Source organism: Melanerpes formicivorus, unplaced genomic scaffold (assembly GCF_026170545.1).
Source record: "Melanerpes formicivorus ecotype bairdi unplaced genomic scaffold, bMelFor1.0.p_v2 SCAF_8, whole genome shotgun sequence".
Classification (NCBI taxonomy): domain Eukaryota; kingdom Metazoa; phylum Chordata; class Aves; order Piciformes; family Picidae; genus Melanerpes; species Melanerpes formicivorus.
In genome coordinates, this window is record NW_027142360.1 from 19,033,992 (window position 1) to 19,054,041 (window position 20,050).

At 43.9% G+C, this 20,050-nt stretch overlaps 1 protein-coding gene across 4 annotated transcripts; it reads right to left on the bottom strand.

Annotated features, from left to right (window-relative positions):
* Positions 1 to 443: 443 nt before the first annotated feature.
* On the bottom strand, positions 444 to 11,713 carry IFT27 (intraflagellar transport 27). 4 transcript variants are annotated; one of them, XR_010987819.1, is made up of 8 exons: positions 11,594 to 11,713; positions 7,781 to 7,860; positions 6,651 to 6,710; positions 5,944 to 6,003; positions 4,919 to 5,036; positions 4,472 to 4,581; positions 4,057 to 4,276; positions 449 to 829 (listed from the first exon to the last, which is right to left on the bottom strand). XR_010987819.1 is itself a non-coding variant. In XM_068142380.1 (7 exons), exons 1-7 carry the CDS (start codon positions 11,625 to 11,627, stop codon positions 4,178 to 4,180), a joined length of 561 nt encoding a protein of 186 aa, XP_067998481.1. In that variant the 5' UTR covers positions 11,628 to 11,713; the 3' UTR covers positions 444 to 4,177. The 4 variants fall into 4 exon arrangements, 2 of the variants coding, with proteins under 2 accessions (XP_067998481.1, XP_067998482.1); XR_010987818.1 differs by having other exon boundaries at positions 453 to 829; positions 3,340 to 4,276; XM_068142380.1 differs by having other exon boundaries at positions 444 to 4,276.
* Positions 11,714 to 20,050: the final 8,337 nt, after the last annotated feature.

Here is a 20,050-nt window from a genome sequence, read left to right on the forward strand (position 1 = left end):
GCTTCTCTTGAGATACAGCTCTTAATTGGGATGGATTGTACGATGTCTGCTGTAGCCCAGCCCTGCTCCCAGTTTAATTGCTAGTTTATGACTTAGCCTGTTTTGTGCTTTCCATGCTATTTCTTTCCCCATTTAATCTAACAGAATTATAGAAAGTATTGCTGGAAGGACCTCAGGAGGCCACACAGTTTATCCTTGTGCCCCAAGGCAGTATTTCATTTTCAACAACATCATGTGTCTTTTACTATCAGGTCAGATCGGTCCACGATGTATAGCGGGTAAAGGAACGGAGCTTACCCAGGGGAGTCAATTGGCATAAAAGACTAAATCCAGCCCTTTCTGTCACTTGAAGTGGTATCAGGAATAACCCTGGTCCAAATGGTGTCATTTATCAGATCAGTTTTCTGAACTAGGTCTTTTTTTTTTCTTTAAAGTCTCCAAACTGAACAATTCTCTAGCAGGAACTGTTCTGACAGCCACATTTCAGTACACCTCATGCTTTATTATGAGCAGCAGTGACCACGCCGTCGTCAAGGCTGAACAGATCTTACCGCAGTACAATCGGCTTTGAAACTCAACTATTTAAACTCCCACAACAAAAAAAATCTGCTCTTTCTGCGTTTCCCTCCACAGCAGCACATGCCTGGCAAGACAAAACAAAACTATTGCAGCACCTTTAATATGACAACTTTGCACAACCGAATTCCCAGCAAAAGTTTCGGAGCGTCAGTCAGCCTCTTCAGTTCTCTCCTCCAAGACAGTTTGACTAAAAATTCCACTTTTGTTTCCTTTCATCCGTTAATCTCTCCAAGAAGAAATGTCTTCCAGCCTTGGGAATAGATAATGCATAAATTAGAAGGATATACCATAAAAAATAATCATCAAAATCAGTTGGTGATGTATCAAGCTACGTAAAGGAGGGCAACAAGTATAACAGGGATGCTGTGCAGCAGAACCACGAGGACCAAAGGAAAGGTGAGAAGGAGGGACTGCAAGGAGGAAAGAATGTTTTTGTCTCACCAAACAAGCAATCAGGGACAAAAGCAGGGCTGTCCTCTCTTAGAAGTGGTTAAAGGCCTGGTTGTTTCCCTCTCCTTCTTTTGAGATTTCAGCTCTGGTAGAGCTGGGTCTCTTCTGGGTTGTAAACAACCATGCTGAGCACCTGCAGCACTGCACAGCTGGACAAAGTGGGGGAGTTGTAAGAAGACAAGAAGCTTCCCGGTCAGCACACAGGCTTTCTGCCTTCCTCCCACTGCTCTCCACTGTGTAATTCAGAGTGATGTAAGGCTATAAGCAGCAAACGTACCCTCACCCTGAAGACATTCCCGAACACAGTAAGAGAAACTTGGTAATGACTTTAGACTCTTACTCATCCTTTTGGTCCACTTCACCTCCTCACTACCCTAAGCCCTTTCACAGAACTGCTTTCCACAGCCTTCCCATACCTGGCTCTCTACCCGCTCTTCACTCCTGGCCTCTACAACCAAGGCCACAAATAAGCCAGGAAAACAGCACCAAGCATCACCTGCATCATGCTGGTATTATGCAGCACCTTAGCCAGGAAGGACAATATGCTGCTTTTAAAATGCATTTGGAAGGACTGAGCTGGTTCTTGACAAACATGCCCTTTTGAAGGACATGAAATGGTGTCTACATTAGTCCTGTAAAAAGCAAGTTGGGCAACATGCTTTAGAGACAAGCTCTTTTCTATTTCTAGTCATGGCCTGTGGAAAGAGGAAAAGGGGCAGTGGGTGAATCCCTACTGCTAGCTAATTAGATCATACATTTCCTCTCCCAGGCAATACATCTTTCCCTGCATGGGATACATTTTTCTTCTTTAACCTCTCAAAAGCAGCTTCCCTGTAAGTCACAAATCACCACTGCAAGCATTCCCTTAATAAGATCCTCCATCTTTTGCATTCATTTAATAAAACAGTGTTCACCAGTCTTCACCTTACTGGTGCATTTAGACCGTTTATCTGAAGATATGGGGGGCCCTTCTGGTGCAGAGAGACTGAACTCCCTGGTTAAAGACTGCATAGGATTAATTTTATCACCCATTCCCAAGACATTCATCCCCCCATATACCACATCACAGGTGCCACACACACCTGGCACGCTATTTTCAGTATGAAAATCATCTCTCTAGTATTGGAATCACATCCCCCATAGCACTAAGGGCAAACAAGCTACCAAACCAAGCCTTTAGTTCTTTAACTAGGTCTGCACTAGATCTTATTCCTAAGTCAGAGTACTAGCACCTGCAGGCAGGACTCCTCTCAGCCCATGTAGATCAATGGACACCCCCAAGGATTAACAAGACAACTCATATAAAGTATAAATGCCAGTAATGCTAATCCAATTTAAAAAAGACTGAGTCTTCTAGTTACCCTAAGCCCATGGAGGAGTCCTTCCTTCTTTGGAGCAAGGAAGAGCTTTCCCAGATGGTTCTATCTTTTTTGAGGTGGTGTTTAGCAAAAGAAGATATTCATTTTCTTTTCTTGTGGGCTGAGCTTACTTAACCTCCTTAGCTGGTATTCATGCTCCCTAGCTAATTCCCAGCATCCACAGTGAAACGAGCCCAGCTGCTTCTCTAGATTCTTGAAGTGCTTCATAAACTCTGCTACAACATCTGCAGCCATATTTCCTGTGTTCAATCCAATATACTTTCCCCAGCACTGGGCATAAAAATGGTTATAAACCGCACAAATAAAAGTCTTGAAACACAGATTCCTGAAAAGCCTGCCTGAAAAATCACTCTCTGCAAAAAAATTACTCTCTACAAAATTCAGTTTCCCTTGCCCAAGGGAGGCTAACATAATCTGGCAGAAGGGAAAGGTTGCAGTCTTGAAGCTCTCCGTGTTAGGCTCAGTTACAAGGCAGTACCTTACCCTGGATGCTTTCACGTACTGCCTGAGCAGACTCTTACATATGCAGCAGCAGTGCTCCACACAAAAGAGCAGCTCTCTCTAAGCTTTTACCCTGCCAGATACCAAACTTATAGACAGACAGGGCTGAGTCAGAGTAACTTAGCCAAGCTGCCTTTCATTTCCTTAGTCCTATTTCCACTGGCAACACCAGAGTCATGGTCTTCACTCTGAAACTCAAGGACGAGCACAGAAAGTTTATCCACACAGAGGGCTCTGATTCTAGCAAAGGACTGAGAACGGAACCTCAGGAGAACACGGAATTGCCAAGTTCATAGGACAAAAGGAAAATGACACAAAACCACGTAAGATGACAAGGAGATTGAAGAAGAACAGATTAAATGTTTAAAACTTTAATGGTTTAACTTTCGGACTTGTCTTTAGAACAAAAGCAATATTCGTGCTGTCTGACCCCGTTTCGCAGGGAAGCCAATTTGGACGGGTCTGCAGCAAGACCTGCTCGCGTCGGGAGAGGCAGCTTCTTGAGAAATCCTGTGATCTGTCACCAGCAGAGGGCACTGCTTTACCAAGTGACAGCAGTACAGATGAACGACAGCTCCTGCCAGGCAATGAAAGTGAGCCACGTCGAGGAAAAGAACCAGATTCTAGGAGTCAGAGTCACGTATTAGTCATCAGAATATCTGTTCTTTAACTGATAAGGGTAACACTGTTAAAACAGGCCTTAAACTCTGGAAACTCCTAGAAACACCCCCAAGTCCAGCTTGGTCTCCAGGCATCTTGGTTTCCCATGTGCTGGTTTTAGGGCGTGAGCTGCCTACTGAAAATGCTTGTCAAGCAGCAGGGACAAATCAGTCCTGCCCTGCAATGTATCTATCAAGGTTGAGTTGCTTATGTTGAAAAGCATCCTGTCAGCTTCCTCTCTCCTTCTCCAAACCTCTAAATCCTTGCTTGTAGCAGCAGGAAGTCTGTTCAGACAAGAGGCAAGACAATATGAAAGCAAAAAGCTGGCAGTTTCCATTCTGCCCTCCCCTTTTACTCTCCGCCTCCTCCAACCCAGCAGAATTTCAGTGAGCAGAGAACCAAGTTGGAGGACATGAAAGGAATGCTGAGGTAGCATGTTCAGAAGAGTGTCTTTCCACTTGCTCATTTCTAGTTTATTTTGAATTACCAGAAGATGACCATGAAGAAGCAAAAAGCTCATCTTTTTCCTTCTCTCTGTGTTCCATCCTGCAGGATTCTGGCCACTGGAAGAAGCTTAGAGGATAAATAAGTTGTGCCAACCACAGCCCTCAAGCTAGTGAGTGAAAAGCTTCCACTTTCTCTTTGTAGAGTTGATGGAATGACTTTGCCAGGATGAGGAAAGGGGCCTTGAAATTATTCATCTCCTTCTGTAAAGAAATAAGAAAATTGTGAATGAGAAATGGAATAAGCATTTGCTCTAACTGCTCCACAAGAGGCAGATTAAAACTGAGGGCGAGTTTGATGACAAACAAGTGGAAGAGAGCCTCCCACTGTCTTCTTTTACCTGAAAGAGAAGGTAACTTTACCCACTTCCAGAGATGGTGAAAGCAGCAGATACTTACCACTGACATCTCACAGTATTCCAGACCATGCTTCTCAGCCCACTCCTGTGCTTCTTTCTGCTCCACAACTCGACGACCAACCAGGTCTGTTTTATTCCCCACTAAGACACCTACAGAAAAAAACCGAAACCACCACACCACAAAACCAAACAAACATGAAACAAGGGAAAAACAACAATGCAGAAAAGCTATCTTGTTACCAATAAATGTTACACTACTTAGAGATGTGTGTGAAAAAGTTGGAGGTGTGGAGAACAGCCTACAGCTACCTAGAAAAGGTTCCAGAGAAGACATGTACTCATGCCTCATCTGCTTGGAGATAAAAGCAAAGGAACTGTGAGGAGGCCATGCCTGGCTTCAAATGACTGCTCAATGCCACATCTCAACTGGAACAATTGCTGTGATACAGGAGGAGAGCAGAAAACAGGAATCTCACCCCTTGTTTACCTGGGACGTGCACTCCAACTGCTTGAGCCCTCAGCTTCTCTAACCACTTGGCACAGTTGTTGAAAGATTGCTCATTAGTGACATCATACACGAGGCAGAAGACGTTAGGCTGCTCCCACTGCACAGCAAGAAAGGAACAGTGTCATTGAAACTGATGTGGTCAACAGCCAGCCTGTAAACACAGCAAACACAGATGCTAAGACAAAAATAAAAAGCCTAATATGCAGGAATTCCATGCTCTGGCTGAGGCTCCATGATTCAGCTGAGCTGACTAAATGAATTGCTGGCACTGGGAGAGGTGGTCTTGCTTTCTTTCCCCATTCCTGTCTGCATTGTCCTGCTCCTTTACTTGTCTTGGCTCTGGCACTCATCTGATCCCTGGGGAAGCTGATTCTTCATGCTGAATCAGCATAAAATTAATCCTAGAGAAACAAGGAGAAAGGTTTTCTTCCAGTTTGAGAAGCTGAGACAGCTTCTAGAGGGGTCACTTGCACAACAAACCTAGTACAAGGGCAAAAGTGGAACTGCCTCTTCTGGAGCAACGAGCCATCACATCAGTTAATCAATCCTACATCTCAAAATGAGGTAACACAATGGAGAGCTGTATAGGTAAGGGCACAAATGCATGAAGGAAAAAACTCAAGGGCAGGTTTATGCTCAAGGACAAGAATAAACCCTCTTGGATCAAGCACATCGCTGTTAACACAAAAAGCTTCACTGTTGGAGGATGTTTTTCTAAGAAATAAAAAATACCTTTAACCAACAGCACACAGTGATCCTCAGTTATATAGCCCCTTTTCTTTTGTCAGACAACTGAATGACTATCTGCCTTCCTTCCTCTGGAAAGTATTTCTTCTAGTACTTCGACAAGTTTTAGAGAGGCAGAACAGGATGCATTGGCAAGTGAGGTAATTGCTCCCATTTAGACTAAAGACAAAGTTTGCTACATCTGCCAGACTAGGAAGTTCAGATCTTCAAAGCAAAAGCACTTCTTTGGAAGCAGAGGACTGTTACATAAGACTTACCAGTTTCTCCAGCATTTCAGAAAATAGATCTTTTCCTGCAGAGTCGAAAATGAAGAATTCCTGAAAGCGGAAACAGAAAAATGCAGTGCAGGAAAAGGCTTTGAAAGTAAACACTTGAACTTGTAACTCCTGCCTTTTGCTCAGTACAGCAGTGTCATGTCCCTGAGGGACAAGTTTCCGACACTGAGAACAATCCTGTTCAGACAGAATGGGAAAAGAAAGAACTGGTTTTCATATATAACCAATAAAAGGGTTACCTCCAAGGCCCCAGATCTGGTTTCCAGCCCTACTGCAAAGGGAATATGTGGAATGGGGCAGTAACCTGCACTATTTACACAAAACTGCACATGGCCCACATTTCACTAGTGGGAGTTGAGAGCAATAAGGAAAGATCACAGACAGATTCCAGCTTCCGCAGCCCGAAGACAAATGAACTAAACCTGAGTGCCCTAAAGGACAGAACAGAATCCTAACAAAGCTGGCAAAGGCCTTGGTTTAGGATGCCATGTGTGGATACAAGTGTGCAAAACTGACATTTTTAAGATTAAACTGGAGTACCAGCAACTGTACATGATCAGCCTCACTTCCTTAATGCAACTCAATGTCCACAGAACACGCAGAGCAATCTTGCACCAGAATGAGACTGAAGTGAGGTTGGAGCTCTGAATGTCTCTTTCTGACCCAATTTATGTCACAGAAAAACTCACCACACTATCACTTGTCCCTGGAACTGATACAGCCTTCACCAACAGTTCAATGCCCGTTGTCTGTCAAGAAAAATCAGCAAAACAAGGATCAGAAGAGTTTCTAAGAGCCTGTCTGACTGCATACCAACTATGCATTGGATTGAGACAATTCTTGTGATCATTAGGATCCCATCAAACAGACTGCTCATAGCTCTGGTAACATACTCCCACCTACATGTCAAATCCACGTAGATTTGCTCTGATGGGGGCAAAAGGCAAAGAACCAAGGGCCAAGATTTGTTTATATACAGCTGAGGGTACCAGCTGAAATCTGCAGGGCTATGCTCGCTACTGCACTGCACGCCTTGGAACGTTTGGCACTAACCATGTGATCAGCTAACATATGGGACTGAGGTTCTTTAGGCCTCTTCAACCTTTTATCTCATTCTGCTTTGTAGCTTGTTCATTTGTTCCATTTCTATCCTTAACTTCTGGTTTCCATCTTTATTTTAATGAATAAACACATTTTAGGTTGGGGTTTTTTGTTTTGTGTTGGTTTTCCTCCACACTCATATCTTCTTTTTTCCTCCCTCCCCTCCCCTCCCCCTTTACTTCTATTTACTTTTATTTTTATCCTGCTTCTCATTAGTCATCACCACTGATTCTCACACTGAAAGACTGCAAACTGTATCCTCTTCATCTGGGAACAGTTTCTGTAGATTGTAATTATCTTGGGGCTATGCAGCACATCTTCATGTTTGCATAGTGATAAGCACCCTGTCCACACACACATTTAATAGTCGGAATTAAAAGCTTTCTCCTCCAGCAACGCTTTTTCATAGAGCACTCCTGAAAGGGGGAAGCTCTCTAACACCACAAAAGCTTGTGAAAACATTGGCTCAGCAGGAAAATTATAAAATTAACTAAATTACTCTGCATTAAGTTTCAAAACCAGCACCCACAGAGCATGAAGACTTACAGAAGTGGTTTCTTCGCAGAATCCAGGATGTAAGAGGAAGAAAATCCCATGAGGCCTCACTCCGGATGCCTCAAGTTAAAATAATGTTATTTATTTTGTTCCAGACCGTCTCAGTTTTCTCATGCCACCCAGAAAAGTGCTGGAGAGCAGTTTGAGCCTGTTGTATGCTTACCAGTGTGTAGTTCTTCTGAAAATGAGCCCCATCACTGCGGAACATCTGGGCTAAAGCGCTCTTCCCCACAGTTGGATCTCCTGCAAACCCAAAAACATAAAAGACTTTTGTTTCATCTTAGAGAATCTTATTTTTTCCCTCAGTTCTGTTACTACCATGTGTCATAAGAACTTGGATGCTGTAACTCTGAATACAGGCAAGATAACTGTCACAAGAAGCAGAACATGATCTACAAAGTAATGCCTATGTGAGGAAATCAATATTGCCATTATGCACACTGGTGTTGACTTCAGATTTCTGATATATGAATGACAGTAAAGGATGCCCAGAGCAGGGGGCAACTACTGCTTGTTCTAAAGTTCATGCCTAACCTACAGCTTTCACCTAAAATGTCCCAGATATACTGCCATGCAGAGAACAATGCAATGTGCAAAAGGCTATTTCCTCTCCTTAGATGATCCATTTCCCCAGATTCAAATCCTTTCTATACACTGAGTGTAGAGAACAGACAGGTCATTTATATACCACAAAGCTGTGTAAGCTGGTAACATTCCTCGATGAACTCTTCTTGCTGACCCTGCTAAGAGAGCAACTCTTGCTGACTCAATACTGCTGGTGGCTCATTAGTTGCATCCTGGGTATAACAGAAGCAAATCCCACTTGGCTGGAGAGAAAGAGCCTGCTGATTCATCCCTATATGGAAGGAAAATCAAGGGGCTTTAGTTTTTGCTCTTCTAGAGCCAAGGCTTTCTGGTATGGCTTGCACAACACTTTGGGAAATCCTGGCAGCTGCTGCTTTGGCCTGCTGCTACAAAACTCTCCAAGATCCACAGCAACGGCAGAGAGCTGTAGAATTCACACATGCTCGCAGCACTCCGTGAAAAATATCCCAATCCTTGCAAAACAAAGACTTCATGTTCCCAGAGGGCTTATTCTCTCCAGACAGTATATACTGTCTCAGTAGCCTGGGTAGTTTGAGTGACAGGAACAGGGAATCAAATCTCTCAGTGGTTCTAGCCTTACCCTTAAGGACCACTCATGGCAGCCAAGCCTGGAACACAAGTATTTCACATTACGTTGTTAATAGATGAACCCAGCAAGGGATACATTTGGATCCTATCACAGCTTCATAAAGGGTGTTTGGAAGAAGAATGGTGAAGTTATCTGCTCACACAGTATTCTAGAGGAGGAAGAGTGTTTAGGATAGTCACAATTGCTCTAGATGCATTAACCAAATGTAGTTTTTGTTGAAACATTTTTACCATGCTTGCTTACTTTGAGCTGAGCTGGGCTCATAATATTTAGACAGGAAAATATGGTAAGTCAGCTTGTTTGTTCCCTGATCAGTTCGAGCTTGTGCTGAAGACAACACTCTGTTCTGAGTGGAAGCTATTCTGTATTTCAATAGACAATTAGGTCTGTCTTTGTAAAATGAGACAGTGAAGCATATATTGCTCCAAACTGTGCAGACATCAGGGAGTGCAAATTCTTAGCTGAAGTGCTGCGTTTCTCCAGTTTGACAGCCCCAGTTGTTCTTTCCTTCTTATTCTTTGACATCCCCCAAGCCCATTACATCACTACACTTTCCCAAAATAATCTTCCTTGCCCTTTTCATATAGTTTGGTCTCATCTGCCAGTACTGCATCCCACAGTATTCATTCTATGCATATTTCTGTTATTCTGCCAGAATCTGTAGCGTGTCTCTGAAATCCCTGCTACTGCCAACTGTCTTTCTACAATTAAAAGCTTTTCATAGTGTTTCCATAGTAAGCTCAAACAACAATTCTTTTTTTTTTTACTGTGTGTCCATAAATTACCTTTGAGATAACACAGGAATAGCTTTTTATTGTCAAGTTAATAGTCTCTTTTTCCCCCCCTAATAAAAGCCCTTTTCCCCTGTTGTTCTCTTTGACCTTGGTGCAGCTCCCAACGCTGTGAGACGCTCAATTCTTCATAATTATTTCCTTGGGAACACAAGAGTTCTCTCTTCCATCTCTGATGGTTTTGCTCCTACCTATGTAATTGCATTTTCTTGTTCCCTTTAGGTTGTTGTTACTCATCTCTTTTGTCTCTTTCACTACACTGGTCTCTTCTGCAGGACAGGAGTTATTTTGCCCACTCTGCCTCATTAGTGTGTTATTTTTAATAATACATGGATATTACTGTAACACCTTCCTGATTGTGTGCTGAACAGGAGTGAAAAAGTAGCTCCAGAGCCAACTGGGATTAAACACATAATTAGGTCACCCTAATAAAACCTATGTGAATTGAAAATGGTCATGGAATTGGCTTTTGGTAACACCAGACAACAAATCTTGAAAGGCTGAAGCAGAGACTAGGTATTGGGACCTGGAAACTTCCCAACTGGAAAAAAATGTGTAATCCAGAAGACAGGCAAGATACACGTGCTGTGCACAGTAACTGTCAACAGAGCCAGGAGAGCAGTTAATTCTTCTGCATTTGACAAAGACCACACCTGGCTTTGTGGAGTCAAGCCTGGGAGTTGTCTGCACACAAAGGTTGTATGGATTTGTTCTTTTGGCTAAGGCTGTACAGAGCTTCAATGTAGAAGGAGTGGGGAAAGAGTTTTCTTCCCACAGTTTAAACAGTCAGCTGCACTTACTGTCAGAATCTCCATAACCCATCCTGACTAAATCCACTGGTGTCTCCATCTCACTTTTTTGCAGGTTAACCTCCAGTTTCCTGGGGGAGGAAAGATGTTTCTGTGGAGTGCACACGCTTTGTCCTTCTACTCTTTGCTGCAGCTCTACGTTTCCATCACACTCTTGGAAGCATACCAGTTTCTAACATTAATTTTTCCTCCAGCATAAAGGGAGCTTCCCGTAGGAGGCAGGACTTGGCTGTCTACACTGATCCTTTCACACTTTCCTCATCCTCAGCCCACATTTCCACACTGTAGAAATACTGTCTTCTCTTTCTTTACTTCTTTCTTCTCTTTCCTTTTCTTTCCTTTCTTCCTTTTCCTTCCTCTCCTCTCCTTCCCTTACTTTCCTCCAAATTCCTTCCTTTTTTTAAATTTACATTTTTCTTTTCTTTACCTTCTCCTAATTCCTTGCATTTCACCTCATCCAGCTGTGCTTCACATCCTTCCTGACTCTTCACAAGTCATTGGGGGGAAAGGATTCAGGCCAGGTAACAAAATAATTTCCACCATTTTCATCCTGAGGAAGCTGGAGGTCCCCACTTCTCTCTTGTTGCCTCTTTTCCCCACCTCTTCTCCATCGGTGCAACCCTTTAATGAGGGCTGAAAGTATCCTATAATCACTTAGTCTGGAAAAGACCTTTAAGATCATCACGCCCAATCATACACCTAATGCTGCCAAGTCCACCACTAAACCATGTCCCCAAGCACCACATCTACAGGTCTTTTAAATAACTCCAGAGCTGGTGACTCAACCACTTCCCTGGGCAGCCTGTTCCAATGCTTGACGACTCTTTCAGTGAATACATTTTTCCTAACATCCAACTGAAACTCCCTGGGTGCAACTCGAGGCCGTTTCCTCTTGTCCTCCCTTGTTACGTCGGGGAAGGGGCCAACACTCACCTCGCTACAACCTCATTTCAGAACTTGTAGAGAGCGAGAAGGTCGCCCCTCAGCCTCCTTTCCTCCAGGCTAAACAACCCCAGTTCCCTCAGCCACCTCCCAGCGCAGGCCTCCACCATGCGCCTGGGGCTCTCTCCTCGCCGAGGGGGCCCGGGCGTGCCAGTGCCGCCTCCGTGCTGGCCTGGCTCTACATCACGGAGCCCGTTCCAGGCCCCTGCAGCCAGCCCGGCGTGTGGGACCGGACTTACCTGCCAGGAGACACTTGGCAGCTAGCTTCACCATCTCCCCAGCCCAGCAAAGCGACGGCGGGCCAGGAGGGCAGCGGTTACCGCCACCGCGTTCGACAGCGGCCCTAGCAACAGCGCGGCCCTAGCAACTGAGCGCCCCGCCTGCTCTAGGGGTGACCGCCCAGATCGGTTGGCTGTGAGCTGTGCCTATCAATGCCATGTGAAGTTTTTATTGGTTCTTTTGTGTTTTCCCGCCCACCAAGCATTCTGTCAGTCAAACCCGCCCCCCTTCCACCGCCCCCTCCCCGCTTCCTGGTAGCCAAGGTGGGGGCCCCGTTCAGCGGATGACAACAGGGGACAGAGGAGTAGTTTCTGCCTAGCAACTAAATACGTCAACAGGAGCCGGTTTATTATAGGGCAGAACACAGCGGGCAGTACCAGCGAGCCGAAATTAACCGCCCGGGGACAGGGCAGATAATAATAAAGTTGCTGGTAAAAAGCTGTGTAACAGAGGCGCAGCAGCACCAAGACAGTCAAAGATAAGTGCGGGTGAGGGAGATGCGCCTCCACGTCCTGGCTATGGGCTCACAGAACCCGATCTCCCGTCCATGCCCACCCTCCCTCGCACGCCTGGCCGATCTCGCTCACGCGCGCCACCGACCGCTCTCACTTCCTGCCCGCCGCCTCCGCGGGAGCGCGCTTGCTGCTCTCCGCGCCTCGTCCGTGCGGCAGTGTGTGTGTGTCGCTGTGTGCCCGGGTCGGTGCCGCCTGGCGCTGCGGGGTCAACGCACACGAGGGGGACTTGTGTTCAGCCACTGGCTGCAGGAGCCCCCTGAATAGAATCAACCAGGTTGCAAAAGACCTTTGGGATCATCTAGTCCAACCTATCATCCAACACTATCTAATCGACTCAACCGTGGCACCAAGCGCCCCATCCAGTCTCTTCCTAAACACCTCCAGCCATGGTGACTCCACCACCTCCCTGGGCAGCCCATTCCAATGTCCAAGCACTCCTTCTTTCAAGTACTTCCTAACATCCAGGCTGTGATTTGGATCGGTTTTGACTCGGGGCCTGGAGCTGGGTTCACATCAGACCCGAGGTCTCAGCTGTGCCCCGCCTTGTTCTCTGCTGCGGCTGCTTGTTGAGCGCAGATCTCCTGAGTTCCATAGTGGTGTTTGGGTCAACAAACTGGAACACAGGAACTTCCACCTCAATACGTGGAAAGCCTTCCATTCTGTGAGGGTGTTGGAGCCCTGGAACAGGCTACCCAGAGCGGTTGTGGAGTGTCCTCCAGAGACTAAAAACTTGGTTGGATGCCTTAGTGGGTAACCTGCCCTCGGTGATCCTGCTTTGTCAGGGGGAGTTGGACTTGATGTCTAGAGGGCCCTTCCAACCCCTACCATTCTAGGAGCCTTATGTTCAAAATGTCTGGTTTACGAGGCCTGTGTGTCCAATGGCAGAAGTTTTGCAACGTTTCCTCAGCCTGGGTCAGCGTTTGATCTGTTACCCTTCCGCCTGTCCTACATTCTCTTGCTTTTGACTATTGCTACTGTTCTGGAGAGAGTTATCTCTTTCTCACTAATTTCTCAAGTTTATCCATACTGTCCCAATTTTGTTCATGCTTTCCCCTCTTTGTTAGCTTTGTAGCCTTTGGCACTGCAGTAGGTTGGTTCTTTTTACTATTATTTTTCTTTTTCAAGTATTTTTGCTTGTTACTTGGCTACTCAAACTATTTCTATGCTGTATTCTTAATCTTTAAACTGATTTGTCTTAAGCAGTCCAAGTCAAACGTAATGGCTCTGGGTTACAGCTGAAAAATGATGACTGTGAAATGCCTTCCCCCTCCCTTCCAATCCCTTTGAAGGATCTTAGGCTGGTAGAAAGCATGCCATTAATAACTATACTTTTTCAGGGTACCGGCTTTGCTTGGCTACACTTTAGGTTGTTTACTGTGGAGTGCAGAATCTGCTTACTATGAAGAGCATTAAGTAAGCTTGGGAAGAAGAGAATATTGAGTAATGCATCTGTGTTTGAGTAGAAGATTGGACATTCCAAGAGTAGAGTCAGCTGAAAATTATTTTCTCCAAGGTTTATTTTAACCTCGAGGCAGTGTCTTCTTTGAAGGTAGCTTTTTTGTTTGTTTGTTTGTTTGTTTGTTTGTTTGTTTTTTTCTAGCATGAATGCCCCATTTTACATGTTTGGGAGTAGATGACATATCTGCCAGACATCTAGCCAGGTATGAAATAACATAATAAGTAACTATAGCAAAAATCAAAGGAGTCTTCTATATGCACATAACAAAAAGTGAATAGATATGTGCTTCCCTAGCCTGAGTGGGCAGAAGCTTTAATTGTAGATGATTGTAGCAAACTACAGTGATGGAGCCACTGTTAGGGATACCTTTAACAAGGAAAAGAACAATTAATCCCAGGCTTTTCTGTTGCTTTCACTGTTTTGTCTTCCATTCCTGAATCTGCCACCACATAAAACAGGTGTATGGTTATTGATGTTCTCCATCACTTATGGCTAAGTAGCTTACCTCCTTTTTCATCTTGTCTGCCTTCCGCTCCATCCTCCCAGAAATGCACTTGTCTCTGTGTTGTTCCATTTTTGCCATCTTTGCATTATCCTTTGTTCTCTATTTGTAATATTGTCCCAGTTTAGTGACAGTTCTGTATGTGAAGGCTTTGAGGCTCCATTATGATGTACTTGAGATTTATTGATCGTGGCTGTAATGTAGTAGTATCCATCAGCATTTACTGAGGTCGCAAACATCTCTACCATTTTGCCCTGGGATCAGTGTAATGGTAGGCATAGATTCTGTTGGAAGTGAGATTTTTCACTACTGTTGAAAAATTCCACTTGGAGTCTGGCCATCTCTTTTCTCATAGCTACATTCATGTTAGCACCCTGGTTCTTTTCCCTTTCTCTCCTTTCCCACTTAACCTCCACATGCAAGTGCATAAAGCTCTTAATGGGCTTGGGTTCTCTCCATTTCTGCTGTCCTTTTGCCCCATATTTTGTTTGTTAGGGTGTTTATTTTTCCCCAGTCTCAAGCTTTTCCTTCTTCTGACGTCTCACAGGTAAAAGCTGTTCCATTACCAACATTGACAGTGATAGATTTAGGATGGAATTACTTATCTGCACCTTGTAATCCAAGCAGAATTGCAGTCTGTTGTTAGCAGTCTACAGGGGTTGCTGCTGAATAAATTGGAATACTGGTAGCTGTGCTCACTGAAGCTTCTCTCATCTTGAATACGTGAGAAAGAGAAAGAGAAGCCCTGTGGATTTAAAAAAAACCCACCAACCCAAACACAAACCTGCAACAAAGGATGATGTCCTTACCCTAGAGAAGTGTTTGTTATGTTAAATGTTGTATTTACCAACAGAGGAGGCGTAGGACACTCTTTTTATTTGCACATTTCTTTTCTTCCTCAAATAAAGCAAGATTCCTGAGTGGGAAGTGCCCCTTCTCTAATCAGCAGGGTAAGTTGCCCTGACAGCCACAAGACCCTGGAATTTGAAGTCACATCCCTTCAGGCAGTGGTCACAAACCAGCAGATAAACTGCTTTGTGGTGTCTGTGTGTGGATCGCGTCTCATCGGGCTGCAGAAGGCAGCGCTGGTAGAACTGCAGCTCCAGGAGGAGTGGCAAGGCATTTCAGAAGCAAGGCAAGGCTTCACAGCAGGCATTAAACCAAGGCCATGCAGTCTTTTAGATGCATGGCTTACTCTTCAGGGTCTGTCCAGCACTCTGCAGGTCGCTTTGTTGTCTCCTTCAGCACATGAACCTGTTAAAAAGTGATTTTTGTGGGGCAGAACTCACTGATATTCCTAGGACTCATTTTTTACAGTGATTCGTGTTTAGGTGCAAGCATTCTGGATATGTTCAGAGTTGAACAGGTGACAACCTGTAATTTAACCTTGCTGCCTAGTAAAAGCTACTGAGGAAGTAATGTAGCTTTCCTTGGAGCAGGGACTACTTCTCAGGAGAGCATTAATGTGGAGGAAAGGATTTAGTAGTTCTGCAAGAAATCTCTTAACTACAAAGTGCTCAATCAGGTTGGGTTTTGTTTTGTTTTCTTTACTAAATCTTGCATCATTATAAGGGAAATATGACCCCAAAATCCCATCAGAGGTACCTTGCAAGTGGATGAATATTCAGAGTCCATGCAGGTTTTTTTAATGTATTGATTCTCACAGAACTGACTACCAGTGCTTACTGACAGGTCTGCAGAGCTTTGACAACTGCAAGAACGATGTGTACATTTTAATGTAGGTTTCCATACTTTACACTTTCCCCAAGCAGTACAATAAATAGAAACAACTTCTCTTTTGGGGGGGCATCCCTCAAAAATTGCTTTTTGTTCCTCTTCAGAGTGTGGCTATTAGCACAAAAGCATGAATGTGGGTCTTTTGATATCACTGCTGGTAACAGCACAACTATAGTTCTGGGTTTCTTCAGATTTTGCTCTTTTGTGGTGGGGACTGAGATACAGGCATGAAGGCTTTTTTGGCTGAGAGTCGGTGCACTGAAATGTAAGATGATTATGAAATGGTTGAATCAGCCAAAGGATTTGTTGGCAGTTGCAGCAGTCCTCCTGACTGAACTGGCATATCTATCTGTCATTTGTTTCTGATCTACTACATTGGAAAGGAGAAGTTAGAAATGAGTGGCAGTTGTGGCATCAATGAAAAGAGGTAAATTATTAGATGTAGTGTAGGTACCTCAGCAGGGCCATGAACTTGGTTTGAGTATACTACTTGTAACTGTTATGCCTTCTCTTCCAGTGAATGTGAAATGAGGGACACGTTTCTCAAGGGTGCATTCAAACCCACAGAAGATAAAGATGAGGAGAATCGGGGCGGGGGGGGGGGGGGGGGGGGGAGGAATTTATTCTGCATGTCTGGAAAAATTCCAGCTTGAATCTCTGTTTGTTCTTGCACATGGAAGCTGGCAAAAGTGCTGGGAACAATAGCTAAATCTGCATTTAGTCCTTTAACAACCCACCCCAAAGCATTAGATGTGGATAGCAGACCCAGGATCTGGAACTTCATCCAGAAAGTCTTCTTGTTGTTTAGATCTCTCCAGGGAGCAGTATCTGTGACAGACTGAGGACTTGCTGTGGCCTTGTGTGTGGCCTGAACCCTTCTCAGCTGTGAGCACGCTGTTATTGGAGCAATCAGTTACGCTCTTTTGCACAGAGTCGTGCACAGGGCGATTGGATGCTGGTGGAGTGAGAGCAGAGTGCATCATGGGGAAGGGGTTAATCTGTTGAACACAGAATATATGAATATGTGACATCTTTAAATGAGCTACCCATAATTCCAGCATGCCAGTCATTATGTGGGGATGATGACTGATATCAGCTAGGAATCTTTTTTTGGATCTCTAGCTGCTGTCTGCTTAGAAAGCAGCTGCAAGGTTTGCACTCGTTTGTATCCAAATGATAAAAACTGTAAGAGACTGCATTCAAATAATGAGATCTATTGAAAAATAAAAGGTTATGTTTTGGTTTATGTCCTGTTTATGCTTTTAGGGTTTGAATGTTCAAGGTTTGCTCTGCAGGCATGACAGCTAGAGGTTTTTTTGCCTTTGCTGAAAGCTGACAGTCTGCCGTGTGACTCCTGGATCTGGAGGTTTAATGGAGGAGGGGGAAGAGGAATATTTGAGACTCCTAACTGAATGTTCAAGAGTTTACAGCACACTGTTTTCTGTCACCTTCACGTTTCTAACAGGTTAAATTTTGGGTGCAAACTTTTCCATCTTATCCATGTCCTTTCTTTTCAAGGTCAATTTGTTGTAATGTATTTATGTTGCAATAAAACCTCTCCTGCTCCAAGTTTTTCGACTCTTCCCTCTAATCCTCGTCAATCCTCCCTGCTCTTGACACCCTTTCCCCCCCAAGTCTCAGACCCTGAATTTCTGTGTTGTTCATCTTCTGGCACCTCTCTCAGACCTCTGTGTACTTCAAAAGCAAGGCTTCCCTTCCTGTATTTCTAGTAGCCATTTGCACCATCTATTTCCTTCCCATTTGCTGCTGAGCCTTGATGATCAAAATCATTGCGGCTTTGTTCCTACAGACATCAAGCCTGGATTCCTGCTTCTGATGAAGGTTTAAACACCTGGGCTTCACAGTGAACTTATAAAAATTCTGAACAAGAAGGATTCTGAGCTTGTAAAAATAGGCTACACCCAGGAAAAAAATTACGTGGGAGACCTTCATTGTTAGATGTTCTGTGTTGCATTCAATAGACTAGATGAAATTTCAGATTAATTTTGACCTATCAGGCTTTCAGTGAGAAATAGTTTAAGTTCCATTGTATCAGTTACCTTCCTTTGAAGCATTCAAAAATGGAGATTCATTTGAACCCTAGGATCCTCAACAGGCCCCCAAAAGAGGTAGACTCATTAAATCTATGGGCAAATGTCTCTCAAGACACCCCTGCTTTGCTAAGAAGGCTGTTGCATGTGAACCAAGAAAGTTAATGCATGCAGAGAGGACCAGAAAAACACTGGCTCTAGTAATGGAGATTGTTACAGAATATAATTGAACACTGACTGCAGCAAAGCTAAAAGAAGACTTGCATTACAATGACATAAAATCTTTATTTTTCCTCCTAACCTCTGATTTCAGCTGTCTGACTAAGAGCAGGTGCTGGGCAATAGCTCAATTTCAACAACCCACTGCAGCTGAAAGAGTAGAGGCAATTGTGCTGTATCCAGCAAAATTGAAAATTACTTTGGGGGGGGTGGGGGGGGGAGTGAAATGCAAATGTTTTAAGACAGAAAATGTTCATTCATCTGCAGAAGGAAGCATAAAATTAGCACAGCCACGTAATTCTCATTCCTCTTTGTATTAAAGCAGTTATAAGTGCTTGATAATTTGCTGTTACCTATGTGTTTTAATATCTTGCTAGTGATTTTTTTTTCTAAGTGTATTGAATTGCACTTTAAAGTGCAAGGAAGTAGTTTGTTACAGCTGAAAAAATAAAATGAATTAAAAATCCTTCTAGGCAACATTTCAAGGACCTGAAAAGGTCTCTGAACTATTTGACTTTTTAGCAACCCATGGACCTTCCCTCCAGTAATCAACACTTAAGCATTTGACCTCTGGTCCTCTGCCTCTTACGACCTGCTTAGAAGCTCCAGTGGTAGAGATGGGAGAGTTACCATGTTCTGACCACCCAAAGGCCTAAGTATCCATTTGCTAATGCCAGTGGTGTGCTGCTGTAACACCAGTGAAACCAGCTGGATTTTTGTGCATAAGCTATCAGTCACTCAGATGAGCATGTCCTCTTAATGCCAGTGTTGTGCCACTGTAACACCAGTGAAACCAGCTGCATTTTTGTGCATAAACCATCAATCACTCCGAGGAGCATGTCCTCTTAATGCCAGTGTTGTGCCACTGTAACACCAGTGAAACCAGCTGCATTTTTGTGCATAAACCATCAATCACTCCGAGGAGCATCTCCTAGAATTACAATCTGTTGTTGCAGTAGGAGTTGAGCATTGTAATGCAGGCACTGACAAGATCCTTCCACTTAGCTTGTCCTTGGTGGAAGACTGAATGAGTCTATGGAAAAAAAAGCCCATCTTTTCTAGCTGCATGTTCCATAGGCTTAAAAGTGCTTTCCAGTATTTTAGTTTGGGTCTTCTGGTATGGTGTTTTGGTGGCTGGAGAAGAGACTCTAGTATTTGTATTAGTATGTCTTTAAAAGTGTATCAGCTTTTGTTAAGCTTTGTTACTTTATTAGCTGGAAGAGTACTAAGCAGAAATGTACTTCCTCCTTCATGAAGTTATCCCACATGTGGAGACCCTACAGCCTGGGTAAGTTTTGACAGCTGGTCTCTTGTACACACAGCTAACCCCTTTTAGACACATTTGGCTTCACCCTCTCTTGTTTAGGAGAAAAATTGTTTGTCATGTTGGAGCTCTAAAGAGTGTTGGGATTTCTAAGGGGTGTGTCCCTTTGGAAAAGCTAATCTCTTACAGTACTCCCTCAGAATGAGGGTCCAGCAGCTCAAGTTCAAGTACCTGTTAGTGATCAGAGGGTGTATTGTAATCACTGGCATGTGCTGAAGCCTGTGCTCTTGCATCTGTGTAACCCATGGTTCCTGGGTGGTCTTAGAATGAGAATGTGTGCATATACTTTAACCCCAGCTGAATTTTGGTGTGTAATGCATGCCATATTATTTCTCTTTGATTTGCAATTGATCTAGAACTAAAAGAATCTGTTCTCTATGATCTACAACTAAAAGAATCTGTTCTCTATTCACTGACTACTTACATTTCAATCTGGAGTTTGAGAGTCAAGGGGTTTTTTTTGTGCTTTATGCTCACTATATAAAAATTTTATGGACTGCTTTGTGTCTTCAGTGAACCTTGCATAAATTCATAATCTTTTGGAGGCAGAGCTTGTTGCAAATTTGTGAGCAGCCCTGTGGAGAAAGACTTTAGGGTGTTGGTTGAAAAG